This window comes from Argentina silus (assembly GCF_951799395.1).
Source record: "Argentina silus genome assembly, chromosome: 12".
Lineage (NCBI taxonomy): Eukaryota > Metazoa > Chordata > Actinopteri > Argentiniformes > Argentinidae > Argentina > Argentina silus.
This window is the reverse complement of record NC_139666.1, coordinates 13,192,647-13,208,151: the sequence shown is the minus strand read 5'-3', so window position 1 is coordinate 13,208,151 and position 15,505 is coordinate 13,192,647. Positions and strand designations below refer to the sequence as shown.

Sequence of the window (15,505 nt, the reverse complement as noted above, 5' to 3'; positions counted from 1 at the left end):
CTCTTCACCCAAGGAGGTGAACTCTGACTAATGAGTGCACTGTGAGAGGAGGAAGTGGTGTGTGTCTGAGAGACAGCCAAAGCCACAGACCTAGTTTATGGAACATTCCGTTAGAACAGGAAGACCCCATGGAACAAAATAGGACACACTAACTTCAATATACTCTTGAGTACATAATACAGAAACAGTACATAATACAAATATAGTATATAATACAAGGGGCAAGCATACACACACACACACACACACCCACACACACACACACACACACACACACACACACACACACACACACACACACACACACACACACACACACACACACACACAATGACAGGCCTAATTCCTGGGAGTTCGAGGTGCTGAACGTCTAGGCATTGGTTTGGGTTGAGCCTCAGCTGGAGTTGGCTGTCGAGGCCTGGATCGAGGCTGTGGCTTGGAGTTTGGTGTGGCTGGGGTCAGAGCTCTGCCCAGGGGTCGGGGCTCTGCCCTTTGGTCGGAGCTCTGCCCTGGGGTCAGATCTCTGTCCTGGAGTCGGGGCTCTGCCCTTTGGTCGGAGCTCTGCCCTGGGGTCGGATCTCTGCCCTGGGGCCGGGCTCTGCTCTGGGCCCTGGGCTGTGCTTGCTGGTGGTGGAGGGATGCTTGGCGAGTTGGCTGGATCAGGGGGGCCAGTCTCATCTCCGCCTCCTCTACAGGGGGACATGAGAGAAGAGAGGACTTCATCGTAAATCTACAGTTAGAAGTGATTGGTAATGGAGTACAGAGAGAGAACTAGCTAGATAGAATATGGGCAGCTTGCTTAAGTAGTGCTGGGTGACCACAACAGTGTTTGATTGCATAACTGTGTTTCTCTGCAACATCAGTTATTGTGCATTTTCAGTGGTGTGTGTGTGTGTGTGTGTGTGTGTGTTTTAAACGGTGTATGTTTAGTACCTTCCAGGCGTCTCTTGTGCCTGCAGCTCCTGCACACACACGCTATGGTGATGATGAAGACGATGAGGAGCAGACCACCTCCGCTAGCCAGAATCCACAACATAAGCCATAGCTCCATACCAAACAGCAGTGCTGCGAAGACATCAACATCATCATCATCATCATCATCATAAGCAGCAGCAGGTCGGTTAATTCAAATTCACTTGTGCACCTCTTTCTATTTCTAATAATAACAATAATAACTTTACTTTATGTAGCACATAACAACTAACACACACTCATTACAACTCACACACACACACACACACACACACACACACACACACACACACACACACACACACACACACGCACACAACAGGACAACATGTGTGTTTTACAAACCTGTGCATTTAGGGGTAACATCTTCACTGATCTTCCTGCTGGCTTTGTTAATGGTTGTACATGAGTAACGGTCATTGGGCCTGATGGTTACTATCAGAGTTGTGTTAGTGTGGTCCTGCAATGTTTCTCCATTATGGCTCCACACTACACTCACGTCCATAGTTTGCCCCACATCACAACTCAACTTAACTGATTTCTCATCACAGGTGAATGTTACACGTGGTTTAGACACAGACGCTGAGAACACAAATAGACACACTTTGAGAAAGACATACAGTATGACATAGTATACCTAACACGTGTGTGTGTGTGTGTGTGTGTGTGTGTGTGTGTGTGTGTGTGTGTGTGAGTGTGTGTGTGTGTGTGTGTGTGTGTGTGTGTGTGTGTGTGTGTGTGTACTTACGGAGAACACACAGTCGAGCTGTGGTATTAGTCTCGAGATTCCCGTTTTGGTTGTAGACTGTTGCCTGATACATCCCAGTGTTCGCCAGTTGTAGGTTCTCCAGATGGAGGGACCCATCTTTACTGATATTGTGTTTCCACTTAGACTCCCTCCTGTTGTCGTTCACTAACTCTGAGCCATGTGTCCACCGTAAGTGGAAGGCTGTCAGATCATGAAGGTCTGGTTTACCCACGGATAAAGTCTGGGACCCCCCCACAGCACCGTAAATACACTCTTTTTCAGCACCTGCACAATGGCATCCAGTCATGTTATATCAATGCAATACAGACAGTAACACACACACACTCTCTCTCTCACACACACACACACACACACACACACACACACACACACACACACGCACACACACACACACAATTGTTATTGGGTAAATGGCTCCTGCAACTCTAGTAATGTAATTAGCATTTAATGATACTGAAATAAAGATTATAACAGTTAGTATGAACATTATCTAGTATATTCATTATTACCATCTAGAAAATATAACAAACTCAGCTGGTACATTCATACAGTACAACATTTGTATGTATTTATAAAACGGTTTCTAAATAATAATAATCTTAATAATAATTTTCTAATAACGCAATCTGACAGTGGTGGTATATTTTCAATAAAGTGTACCGACGGCAAATGCCTCGTTACCCGTCCATTTATCACTGCACTCATTGACAATAATCACACTTTCCCTTCCCTATCTATGCGGACATTGGCAACTGAACAATCTTCACTTCCCCTTCCATGGAAAAAAAAGGAGAAGCAAACAAAATAACTGGGAAAAAAACCTGTATTTAACTTCAGTATGTGAGATGTAAAACATGTTAAGATTTACCAGGTCAAATAATTATTAACATATTTGATTACACATAATTAGTTTTCCCACTTATTTGATTCAGTCTTCATTTAGAAACAGAACGCAACAGAACATTGGAACAGCCTTTACATCGCCTTCCTTCAGTAGCTTTACATTAGGCTACAGTAACACATACATGAGGACAGTGTTACAGACTTACACAAACAATGTGTAAATACAAATATACAAATATCGTAAATAGTTTGAGCTTATCGGCAAACTCACCTGCAAACTCCAGAGAGAGGAGAAAGAGAGGCACCAGATCCATCAGGGCCATTCTATGAGAGTGAGCGCATCTGGGCACCTGCTTTAGTTCATATGTATGCGCTTGTGTGTGTGTTTGTGTGTTTGTGTGTGTGTGTGTGTGTGTGTGTGTGTGTGTGTGTGTGTGTGTGTGTGTGTGTGTGTGCGTGCGTGCGTGCGTGCATGCGTGTGTGCGTGCGTGGGAGAGAGAGAGAGTGAGTGAGAGAGTGAGTGAGAGACATCCGCATGTGTCAAAGTGGAAGTCTTGATCTTTTGACTGACTGGTTAAGTTTTGCTGAAGTTGTTAGTTGGCCTTGACTTTCAAGAGACTGGACAAATAGAGAACCTTCACTACTATACAACCAATGAGGCAAAAGTAAATGGTCAGATGAAATGGTATCTTAGTCTGGGTCAATGGGTCAAGCTGGTCTGGGTTTCGGTCAGGCTGAAGACTCCATATCCATGTATTGTGTGTTCATCTGAGTGTTCTACTCAGGGTTGAGGTTCATTGTTTTTTTTTGTATCATTTGAATTTGACATGGAATATGTTTGTAGTATGGTCAAATTGTGAACTGATGGAAATTTAGACCATATGATCATTGGTGTATTAAAATTGGATCCTCAGTGACGTAGTGCAATACCATATGAAACACCAGCCATCTGGGTTTTGACTTTCAAACAGCTCTGGATTTGAATACTTACAGTTGGAAGACAGGTATAAAACAGAATGTTGAGGAACATATCTTTCTCTTTGTTTTCTGGTCTGTGGTCCCAGCTGTTTGTGAGAACAGTATACCGGCTATGTGGTTAGTTCTCTCCCTCTCTCATTTAGAATGTAACATAGATTTCTCTATGATGTATTTGCCTTGTAATAGTTGTAGAAGTTTTATTTATTATTATTATTAAGTGTTATTAAAGCCTAATTTCATTTATTCTTACTTGACCATTCTTGCTCTACTTAACCTAAACTCAGCAATTCTTTGCACATAGTGTTTATTAAATTACTTGGAGTCAGATTATAATTATTAAGATATGCTTTGTTGTTAACAAATACATACGTTTCCTTGCTAATCCTTCATATTGTAACTGCCAACCTACTTATTACGCTCTACAGGTTATGTTTGTTCTTTGATAGATGACAAACTTGGACCTTGGTTTATATACATTTATATGAAAATGCTTCAGTAATTAACCGTTCCAACCAGCCATGTCCATGCTATCATGATATAATGTTAAGCAATTTCTTATCTCATTAGACAACACGGTCCTTAGTTTAAGGCCAACAAACTTTTGCAAAATAAGCTTTTGCTCATGGTATTCAGGGACCCGTTTTTGGCTTGTGAGTGCTCATTTTAGAATTAGCATCTCTTTAATTATTGTATGTGATACTATATGAAAATACATGAACAATTTCAATGTATGTAACATGCATTATTACTAGGGGTAGACTGGCTACTCAACAGAATTTGGGCATTTTACAGACACGATCATCACCTGATAATTTGTAGATATTATCCGTAATCGGAGTTCGTTTGACCTAGCCTACAGCAGAGGCAGCCTACAACTTCATTATAGTGGAGGACACGTGTCTTGTGTAAGAGCAATGAAATATAGGCCTATGTTTATTTTCCACGTAATAACAGCATCTGGGGATGATTAGGATGTATTATGAGCAAAAGCCGAGGTAAGCTCCTACTTGCATGAACCATGCATTAAATACCTGGAGGAAACTAAGGAGTGAGGAGTAATAGGCACTGGCTAATCAGCATTCCGAACAACTATAGGAGAATAATGAGCTCAGCACACCCCTATTAACAGAGAACCTACTGTATATATAGGAGAACTTCAGACAGGGGTGCTGATGAGAGTAAGGAGAAAATACATGGACAAATGGGGGGAAATGATTTATAGATATTAAATGGCAATCTGACTTTCCAAGTCACTAAGTCTGTTAGCATGGCATTGTCTATATTTAAATATCAGTATTTATGATTAATGAAAAATTAAACATCAGGTAAGGCACATTGCATCTGAATTTATTTTGGCCCTTAACTGCCCTTACTTGCTTATGTGCGCCCTCTGCTGCCATTGTATATACTACTGGCTACCTGGATACCTGTAAAACCAGTTTTATGGAGGCATGGAAAAACACTTTCACTTTCTATAGCCAATTACCAGGGGAGGGGGAGACGAATGTATCAATGGCTGCCTCCTATTTCTTGAATATTGTAGTAATCCAAGTAATGTTCGTGTGCTTCATTCTTGGTGAGTATACATATATTACCATCTGATTGATTTGTAACATGGTCTACATTGTCTACAGTACATTACCTTGTATACAACTGGCAGTTAATATGGCGAATTTCCATGCCATGCTATGCTAGCATTGCGTGATAAGAATTGTATGGAATAAAGATGTTGTTATATATATATTTTTAGATAGTTACGATGGGCTCGCCACCAATATTGTTACACCCCGAAAACTGACTTTAGAAATGGGAGGGGAAACCAAACCGTGAGGTTGTCTAACCATGGCGAATGGCCAACAGGTGTGGAGTAGACCATATGTATATAAGTGGTTTACAAATATGACTAGAATCAAAACTATATAAATACTGTGCACAGAGCTGGACCAACTCGGCTTTGTTACTTGTAATAAAAGTCTTTGAGAAAACTCTCTTTCACAGTCTTCGAACAGAAGACTTCCACGACATTAAATTCCAGTCATGCGAACACGCAGCTCGCTTTTAAATGACAGGTCTGGACAAGCAAAAGAATCTGTGTCTGCGTTGTGTTCTGATATTGTTTAGGGCGTATTGTCTTCCGATCTGTATACAGCCTATTAAATACATATTAAATACAGCGAGGGGAGAAAATGCAAGCACAACATGGCTACGGCAGACCGTGAATAGACACATTTTTAATGTGACCTCTCGCCTTGATTACTGCTACGCACTCTCGGCGGGCTCACCGCCTCCGCCATCAGACATCTGCAGCTCATCCAGAATGCTGCTGCCCGTCTGGTGTTCAATCTCCACAAATTCTCCCATGTCATCCCCCTTCTCTGCACCCTTCACTGGCTTCTGGTAGCAGCTCCAGTAGCAGGTTGTAAAGGCAACAGACCCTCCCTAGTTGCAAGCAATGGTCAGCCCCCAAACCCCTGCCCGATCACTCTGTTCTTCCACCTCGGCTCTCCGCCTGGCACTGCCGCCTCTCTCGCCTCTCGCGCTGTTCGGTCACGGCTTTTCACTGTCTTGGCGCCCCGGTGGTGGAACGAGCTTCCCACTGCTGTCAGGACTGCAGAGTCATTACCTATCTTCCGCCTTAGACTGAAGACCCATCTCTTCAGGCTACATCTTGACTGTCCCTCCTAAAGACATATTCACCCCCCACTACCCCTCTGTAGTTCCTCTGCTGTAAAAGGAATTCTTCCTTCTTCTAGCATTGTGACTGCCAATAGCCCCTGGTCCAAGCATAGATTTTTTTTTTTCTTATGATGACTGATGTATAGATGATTCTCTTAGACAATTGTACTTCTGTACTATCTCATGTTAGACCTATATTTATCACAAAATAGTATAACTAAGTCGCCGCATGTCCAAGTGAATGATTCACTAATCTCTGATCTTACATCTCAATTAAGTTTGTCCTAGTAAGACTAATGATTCACCAAGGCAAGGTTTGCTATAGCTGGTATCCATTCCTTCCTAGCCACTGATCTGAAAGTAATGGGGTGTGTGTGTGTGTGTGTGTGTGTGTGTGTGTGTGTGTGTGTGTGTGTGTGTGTGTGAGTGCGTGCGTGCGTGCGTGCGTGCGTGCGTGCGTGCGTGCGTGCGTGCGTGCGTGCGTGCACATGCATACATGTGTGAAGGGGGTGGTTCTGTATTTCCAGGGAATGCATGACCTGCTCAACTAATGCTCTGTTTTGTGTCTCCAGTGGAGGGGACTGACAAGCAGCATGGCGGACTGGGGCGGAAGATCACAGTGACCCCCACCATTACAGGAGTCATAGAGGAGATCCTGTGGAAACACAACGGCAACAAGGTGGTAGAGTTTGATGGCAGACTGAATAAGGAGTATGGCTCATATGTAGGCAGGACTGTCCTGGACTGGTCCTCTGGAGAGCTAACTATCAGTGACCTCAAAGACACAGACAGCGGACCCTATGAGTTAGAGGCCCTCATCAATGGAAAGTTGCAGTTTTCACATCATAATGTGGAAGTCATTGGTAAGTTTGTATCCACAGTAGTAGGCATATAGACAAATATGCATGTATCATCATAAGGGCCTCTGGCTACTCTTTCTTTGATACATATATCAAAGTTGCTGATGGTTTTACCCACATCAACACACACCCACATCACCCCTCAAAACAAATGAGCTGACTAGTACCTCTTATTTCCTTTCTAAAGCCTTCCTGGAGAGAGAGAATGGGCAATTACAGAAAACCTGATGAACCCTAATTGTTCAGACTCAAGCCTATAAGTCCCTCTCTGCTGGTTTCATTATAGTGGATATGACAACATGCAATGCAGTTGTTACAGTATGTGCAGGTGACTGTAGCACAGTCTGCTGTTTAAAGATGATTTGATACAGTTTACTGTGTTTGTAGATGAAGTGGCTCAGCCAAGCGTTTCCTGTGCAGTCAACGACAACAGCACCACAACAACATCAGAAACCATGGTAATGCTGCTGTGTTCTGCAGACCCCCAGCCCCAGATCAGTTTCAGCTGGAGGGTTCCAGGGGGGTTGAAGCATCTGGGAGCAAAGCTATCCATCCCTGGGAGGGACAAACATGACGAGTCTGTCTACTCATGTGTGGTGACTAACCCAGTCAGTGAGAAAATGACAAATTTCACCCTGAGGGAGTGTTACACAGGTAAGACACAGCAGCTATAGTACAATAACAGTACAGTACAGTAATCATTTGCTGTATTCTCTTTTGTAATACACACAATGAGTAGTGCAGTGTTATAATTGCTTAATGCATGTCTAAAGATGCCAAGGCTACAGTACAGTTGCTGTATTATTTTTTTAGATACTCAGACTACATTGTGTAGTGTTGTAACCGCTTAATGCTTATTTATGATGACCACAACACTGCAAATCTGTGAGCTGTAGTTGTACAGTGTCAGCAAAAAGGCTTCATGGTGTTTCTCTGCAGAAGAAGGGGTCCTAGCGTCTTCAAGGGTCCTAGCTGGCGTGCTGACGTCCATCCTGTTAATTCTGGTTGTGATAGGCATTCTCGTTCTCTTGTTGTACCACAGGAAACACAAGAAAGGTAAGGCCATCCTACAGGTATGACACAATCAGAACAGGCCATCTGATTCAAGATTCAGGACATGAAGGGCAAGCCCCTCATAAGATCGCCAAATTATCCCTCTCACTGTCTCATCTAATCATTTGTCTTCTTCTCTGCTCTGTGGTGTATTACTGGCAGCAGGGAAAATCCTTCCTGGGGGGGTGAGACCGGACGAAGGTACCATATGAGGATTTGCTTTACGTGTCTTTTTTCATCTGACAATCACATCTGACGGCATATTAGACATCTGATATTGTTCTAGTCAGGTTCAAGTCAGACTCTCAATAATGAATGATACCCCCTTGATAGCCTTGTTTCTGTTTGATCTCAACAGAAACACCATTGACAGAGAAGGAAGATCTAAAGGATGTCCAGTCATTGGTGAACACAAGTGGAACTCCACACAAAGGTTCTGCTTGTAGAATCTTTATGAGTTAAATAAGTCCATTTTACTTCTATACCCATTTGATATTGAGGCATCCGTTAACCTCATTTTCTCTGTTACTGTCTGTTTGATATTAGAGATCTCTAATGCAAAAGGGTGAACCAGTCCACGATGCAGTAGTGTTTGTTTTGACTGACATTTCAGTGTATCTCACAATACTCATTATTAATCTTCCTCTCATGTTCTTATGTGTTGCTCGTTCTGTTGTTCTGTGTTTCAGTATCAGAGACAGACAAGGACAAGACTGAGAACAAGGACAGGACTGAGAAGAAAGACAAGAAGACAAGGATTGAAACACAAGCTCCTCCAGTCGTAAACGGCCAGCAACTAGCCAGCACTGAGTCTCAGGATTCCCAGAATGAACAAGAGACAAAAATCTATGTTGTCGAGTCAGCAAGTGATAAGGGAAGGGACGTAGATGACACCGGTTCCAATCACGGTACTGAGGAGGAGTTGGATCTCAATAAGCCTCCAGCTAGTCAGGACACATCAGAACACAAGAGAGGTAAGGCCATCCTACAGGTATGACAAAATCAGAACAGGCCATCTGATTCTAGATTCAGGGCATGAAGGGCACAGTTAAGTATTCAGGAAGGGCAAGCCTCTCATAAGATCCCCAAATTATCCCTCTCACTGTTACATCTCTTGATAGCCTTTTTTCTGTTTGATCTCAACAGGCACACCATTGACAGAGAATGAAGAACCAAAGGATGTCAGCCTTGAGTCTCAGGATTCACAGAATGAACAAGAGACAACCAATGTTGTCGAGTCAGCAAGTGATAAGGGAAGGGACGTAGATGACACCGGTTCCAGTCACGGTACTGAGGAGGAGTTGGATCTCACTAAGACTCCAGCTAGTCAGGACACATCAGAACACAAGAGAGGTAAGGCCATCCTACAGGTATGACACAATCAGAACAGGCCATCTGATTCTAGATTCAGGGCATGAAGGGCACAGTTAAGTATTCAGGAAGGGCAAGCCTCTCATAAGATCCCCAAATTATCCCTCTCACTGTTACATCTCTTGATAGCCTTTTTTCTGTTTGATCTCAACAGGCACACCATTGACAGAGAATGAAGAACCAAAGGATGTCAGCCTTGAGTCTCAGGATTCACAGAATGAACAAGAGACAACCAATGTTGTCGAGTCAGCAAGTGATAAGGGAAGGGACGTAGATGACACCGGTTCCAGTCACGGTACTGAGGAGGAGTTGGATCTCACTAAGACTCCAGCTAGTCAGGACACATCAGAACACAAGAGAGGTAAGGCCATCCTACAGGTATGACACAATCAGAACAGGCCATCTGATTCTAGATTCAGGGCATGAAGGGCACAGTTAAGTATTCAGGAAGGGCAAGCCTCTCATAAGATCCCCAAATTATCCCTCTCACTGTTACATCTCTTGATAGCCTTTTTTCTGTTTGATCTCAACAGGCACACCATTGACAGAGAATGAAGAACCAAAGGATGTCAGCCTTGAGTCTCAGGATTCACAGAATGAACAAGAGACAACCAATGTTGTCGAGTCAGCAAGTGATAAGGGAAGGGACGTAGATGACACCGGTTCCAGTCACCGTACTGAGGAGGAGTTGGATCTCACTAAGATTCCAGCTAGTCAGGACACATCAGAACACAAGAGAGGTAAGGCCATCCTACAGGTATGACACAATCAGAACAGGCCATCTGATTCTAGATTCAGGGCATGAAGGGCACAGTTAAGTATTCAGGAAGGGCAAGGCCTTCATAAGATCACAGAATGATCCTTCTCACTGTCTCATCTCTTCATAGCCTTGTTTCTGTTTGATCTCAACAGGCACACCATTGACAGAGAATGAAGAACCAAAGGATGTCAGCCTTGAGTCTCAGAATTCACAGAATGAACAAGAGACAACCAATGTTGTCGAGTCAGAAAGTGATAAGGGAAGGGACGTAGATGACACCGGTTCCAGTCACGGTACTGAGGAGGAGTTGGATCTCACTAAGACTCCAGCTAGTCAGGACACATCAGAACACAAGAGAGGTAAGGCCATCCTACAGGTATGACACAATCAGAACAGGCCATCTGATTCTAGATTCAGGGCATGAAGGGCACAGTTAAGTATTCAGGAAGGGCAAGCCTCTCATAAGATCCCCAAATTATCCCTCTCACTGTTACATCTCTTGATAGCCTTTTTTCTGTTTGATCTCAACAGGCACACCATTGACAGAGAATGAAGAACCAAAGGATGTCAGCCTTGAGTCTCAGGATTCACAGAATGAACAAGAGACAACCAATGTTGTCGAGTCAGCAAGTGATAAGGGAAGGGACGTAGATGACACCGGTTCCAGTCACCGTACTGAGGAGGAGTTGGATCTCACTAAGACTCCAGCTAGTCAGGACACATCAGAACACAAGAGAGGTAAGGCCATCCTACAGGTATGACAAAATCAGAACAGGCCATCTGATTCTAGATTCAGGGCATGAAGGGCACAGTTAAGTATTCAGGAAGGGCAAGGCCCTCATAAGATCACAGAATGATCCTTCTCACTGTCTCATCTCTTCATAGCCTTGTTTCTGTTTGATCTCAACAGGCACACCATTGACAGAGAATGAAGAACCAAAGGATGTCAGCCTTGAGTCTCAGGATTCACAGAATGAACAAGAGACAACCAATGTTGTCGAGTCAGCAAGTGAAAAGGGAAGGGACGTAGATGACAACGGTTCCAGTCACGGTACTGAGGAGGAGTTGGATCTCACTAAGACTCCAGCTAGTCAGGACACATCAGAACACAAGAGAGGTAAGGCCATCCTACAGGTATGACAAAATCAGAACAAGCCATCTGATTCTAAATTCAGGGCATGAAGGGCACAGTTAAGTATTCAGGAAGGGCAAGCCTCTCATAAGATCCCCAAATTATCCCTCTCACTGTTACATCTCTTGATAGCCTTTTTTCTGTTTGATCTCAACAGGCACACCATTGACAGAGAATGAAGAACCAAAGGATGTCAGCCTTGAGTCTCAGGATTCACAGAATGAACAAGAGACAACCAATGTTGTCGAGTCAGCAAGTGATAAGGGAAGGGACGTAGATGACACCGGTTCCAGTCACGGTACTGAGGAGGAGTTGGATCTCACTAAGACTCCAGCTAGTCAGGACACATCAGAACACAAGAGAGGTAAGGCCATCCTACAGGTATGACAAAATCAGAACAGGCCATCTGATTCTAGATTCAGGGCATGAAGGGCACAGTTAAGTATTCAGGAAGGGCAAGGCCCTCATAAGATCACAGAATGATCCTTCTCACTGTCTCATCTCTTCATAGCCTTGTTTCTGTTTGATCTCAACAGGCACACCATTGACAGAGAATGAAGAACCAAAGGATGTCAGCCTTGAGTCTCAGGATTCACAGAATGAACAAGAGACAACCAATGTTGTCGAGTCAGCAAGTGAAAAGGGAAGGGACGTAGATGACAACGGTTCCAGTCACGGTACTGAGGAGGAGTTGGATCTCACTAAGACTCCAGCTAGTCAGGACACATCAGAACACAAGAGAGGTAAGGCCATCCTACAGGTATGACAAAATCAGAACAAGCCATCTGATTCTAAATTCAGGGCATGAAGGGCACAGTTAAGTATTCAGGAAGGGCAAGCCTCTCATAAGATCCCCAAATTATCCCTCTCACTGTTACATCTCTTGATAGCCTTTTTTCTGTTTGATCTCAACAGGCACACCATTGACAGAGAATGAAGATCGAAAGGATGTCACCCTTGAGTCTCAGGTTTCACAGAATGAACAAGGGACAACCAATGTTGTCGAGTCAGCAAGTGATAAGGGAAGGGACAAAGATGACCGAGGGACCGGACGGATGGAGGGAGCGGACGAAGGTACCATAGGAGGAAAAGACGGAGTCACATCAGCTAACGAAAAACCCACCAAGAGTGATGAGGACTTGTGCTGACGTGACCCCTAGTCCAGCTCTTGAGAACCAACACACCCCAGAGTGCATCACAGGAGCAGTCAATTTGACATCTGTAGCATTCATTTTCTGTTTGACAGAAAACAAAAATCCTAATGATTCATCTTTGCAGCTCTCTCCCATAGTGTCCCTCACACCCAGCAGCAGCCTGACACAGCTAGCATCATATATAATAATATATAATATAATAATAATATATAATAATGCTTTTATCCAAAGCGACTTACATTGCAGTGAGTGCATACATTTCAGTATATATGGTCCCAGCAGGAATCAAACCCACAACTTAAGCGTTGTTAGCGCCATGCTCTACCAACTGAGCCACAGAGGACCACAGGTCCCAAACAGGACAGCGAATCAGACCAGCCCAATCATAGGCAGATGTACCATCCTCTGCCACCCCAGGGCAGGCTCAGAGCCCTACCACACACACACACCAGACCTACTGGGGGCTACTGGTACACCTGTATGACTTTAAAGGCACTATATGTGAGAAGACACTAATGATGTTTGGCTGACATCTCCATCTGATTTTGTACTTAATTAAATCTTGGTAGTAAAATTCTGTCTGCCCACTGTGCAGAAAGAATACTGAAGTCAAATTTGATTGATGCAGCAGATGCAGCTCTCTTTTCGTTATTGTCAGAACAAGCTGTGATATTTTTCTTCAATGGGTTTTGATTACACCACTGCTGGATACACTGTAACTTTGTAACTTTTATTTAATCTTAAGAAATGTATGTGTATGTTCACATGCCCACCACAATAACATACATGTGCACAACAGTAAGTGAGGTTATGAAGGTGAACACCCTGACAGGTGTTGTAATCTCCTATACTATATGACATATGACATATGACACGTATATGACAGATTCAACAGCAGATTATGTTATTAATACACTTATTAACATATTAACTTGTGAGAGGATGCATTTTATAACAAAAAGGCACACCCGGTAATATGTCTGACCAAATAAGACCAAATTGTGATCATCTTAAGCACAAGGATGAACCAAATGTGCTTGCCATAGTGTTGTCTTCCGTGGACGTCTAGGCCTTTTTGTGTTGCCGAGCTCACCAGTGCGTTCTTTTTTTCTCAGAATGTACCAAACTGTTGATTTGACCACTCCTAATATTGCTGCTATCTCTCTGATGGATTTGTTTTGGTTTTGCAGTCTAGGGATGGCCTGTTTCACTTCCATTGAGAGCTCCTTTGACCGCATGTTGTGAGTTCACAGCAAAAGCTTCCAAATGCAAATGCCACACTTGGAATCCACTCAGACCTTTTACCTGCTTAATTGATAAAGAAATAACAAAAGAATAGCCCACACATGTCCATGAAACAGCTTTTGAGTCAGTTGTCCAATTACTTTTGGTCCCTTGAAAAAGAGGGGGCTACATATAAAAGAGCTGTAATTCCTAAACCCTTCCTCCAATTTGGATGTGAATACTCTCAAATTAAAGCTGGGAGTCTGCACTTTATGCCCATATTCATATATAACTGTAACTTGAATATGTTTTGGTAAACAGCTAAAATAACAAAAATTGTGTCAGAGTCCAAATATATATGGACCTAACTGTATGTCTAGTATTGATTCTAGGCTTTGCATTTGCCTTTGGAGACTTGCATTTACCTTTGGAGCCTCCAGGAGGTAGGTGTAAATGTGTCAGAGACTACCATTCGCAGAATACATCACCATCCAAACTATGTAAACATTTCAAGGAAAATTAAACTATATATTTAGTAATGATAGAGTAACTGGGTGATGATACTGCTGACAACTGCTGTACAAGCAAATGCCTCCAAATTCATTAGATGGCGCTTCATCATACAGTAAGACAATGACCCCAAGCATACTGCCATAGCAGCTAGGGAGTTTTTCAGGGCAAACAAGCAGAAAGTTCTTGACTGGCCAAGTCAATCTTCAGATTTACATCCAATTGAACATGCATTTCATTTCCTAATGATAAGATTTTAGGCAAAAATACCTCAAATCAAACAACTGAAGATGGCTGCAGTAATATACCCAGCATCTGGTGGGGTCAAGAGGTTGCTGACTTCAGGCAGCTAAATATGAGTACTTTATTTGGACATTATATGTTTTTTTCCAATACTTTTGGAGCCCTAATATAGGAGAAGTGTGTTTAACAAATGTTGTACTTTCTAAATGGTAAACCCAATCTGAAAGAAGGCATTGTACATGGAACTGGTGATTTATTTCCTCTTAAATAAACTTTGATACTGCTTACATTACATTACATTACTTGATACACTTTATTTTATAACTTTCATTTAATTCTATGAAATGTATGTGGTTTTACTAATCAATGGAAAGCCCTGGTTTTCATAGCACAACTGAGACACTATCTACAGTGCAGAGAGCTGCTATCGGCTATTGTTCAGATTCCAGTCAAAGTCTTGTGAAATAAACACAGTATTTTACAAGAGATATTTTGTTAGAGGTTTTGGGAAGGATATTGTAATTACTTGGAGAAAGGGTAAAAACAAAATTCCGGTATGCGGAATTGGTTGTAAAACCCTTTTTGTATCAGTAGGGGTCAGTGTTCAATAGCAATTTATCTACATCACTCCAGTCACAATATGAGTTATCAATGTAGGCTGTAGTTTTTGAATGCAAACAATAAATCATTTAGCTGTTTCTATAGAAATGGCAACTTCTGTTTTTGAGTGACATCATAGAGTAGCCTTAATTACATTGATCAGAGAAGCAAGTGAAGAAAATAACCTCATGAATCATGATTAACCCATGGAACATTTCCAGCCAATTGATTGTTATATAATTTCAAAAGGGTACTGCAATTTCCCTTAAATTCAAACACTTATAACGATAGACATCATCTCGACATTCTTTGCACAATAACTGCCCTAATGCAAACCACAGTATTAATCCTTTACAAAAA

The 15,505-nt window shown here is 42.6% G+C and overlaps 2 protein-coding genes across 8 annotated transcripts; one reads left to right on the top strand and one right to left on the bottom strand.

Moving 5' to 3' along the window:
- Positions 1–139: 139 nt before the first annotated feature.
- Positions 140–2,952, bottom strand: LOC310813058 (T-cell surface antigen CD2-like). 2 transcript variants are annotated; one of them, XM_083681888.1, is made up of 5 exons: positions 2,856–2,952; positions 1,721–2,005; positions 1,318–1,554; positions 934–1,065; positions 140–689 (listed from the first exon to the last, which is right to left on the bottom strand). In XM_083681888.1, the coding sequence occupies exons 1-5, from the start codon at positions 2,905–2,907 to the stop codon at positions 340–342; spliced, it is 1,056 nt and encodes a 351-aa protein (XP_083538014.1). In that variant the 5' UTR covers positions 2,908–2,952; the 3' UTR covers positions 140–339. The 2 variants fall into 2 exon arrangements, with proteins under 2 accessions (XP_083538014.1, XP_083538015.1); XM_083681889.1 differs by lacking the exon at positions 934–1,065.
- Positions 2,953–5,043: 2,091 nt separating this feature from the next.
- Positions 5,044–14,837, top strand: LOC310813055 (uncharacterized protein). 6 transcript variants are annotated; one of them, XM_083681883.1, is made up of 16 exons: positions 5,044–5,138; positions 6,811–7,101; positions 7,486–7,752; positions 8,038–8,154; positions 8,317–8,352; positions 8,510–8,584; positions 8,841–9,125; positions 9,298–9,504; positions 9,677–9,883; positions 10,056–10,262; positions 10,435–10,641; positions 10,814–11,020; positions 11,193–11,399; positions 11,572–11,778; positions 11,951–12,157; positions 12,330–14,837. In XM_083681883.1, exons 1-16 carry the CDS (start codon positions 5,075–5,077, stop codon positions 12,560–12,562), a joined length of 3,024 nt encoding a protein of 1,007 aa, XP_083538009.1. In that variant the 5' UTR covers positions 5,044–5,074; the 3' UTR covers positions 12,563–14,837. The 6 variants fall into 6 exon arrangements, with proteins under 6 accessions (XP_083538009.1, XP_083538007.1, XP_083538008.1 ...); XM_083681881.1 differs by having other exon boundaries at positions 8,510–8,608; XM_083681882.1 differs by having other exon boundaries at positions 8,314–8,352.
- The last annotated feature ends 668 nt before the right edge of the window (positions 14,838–15,505 follow it).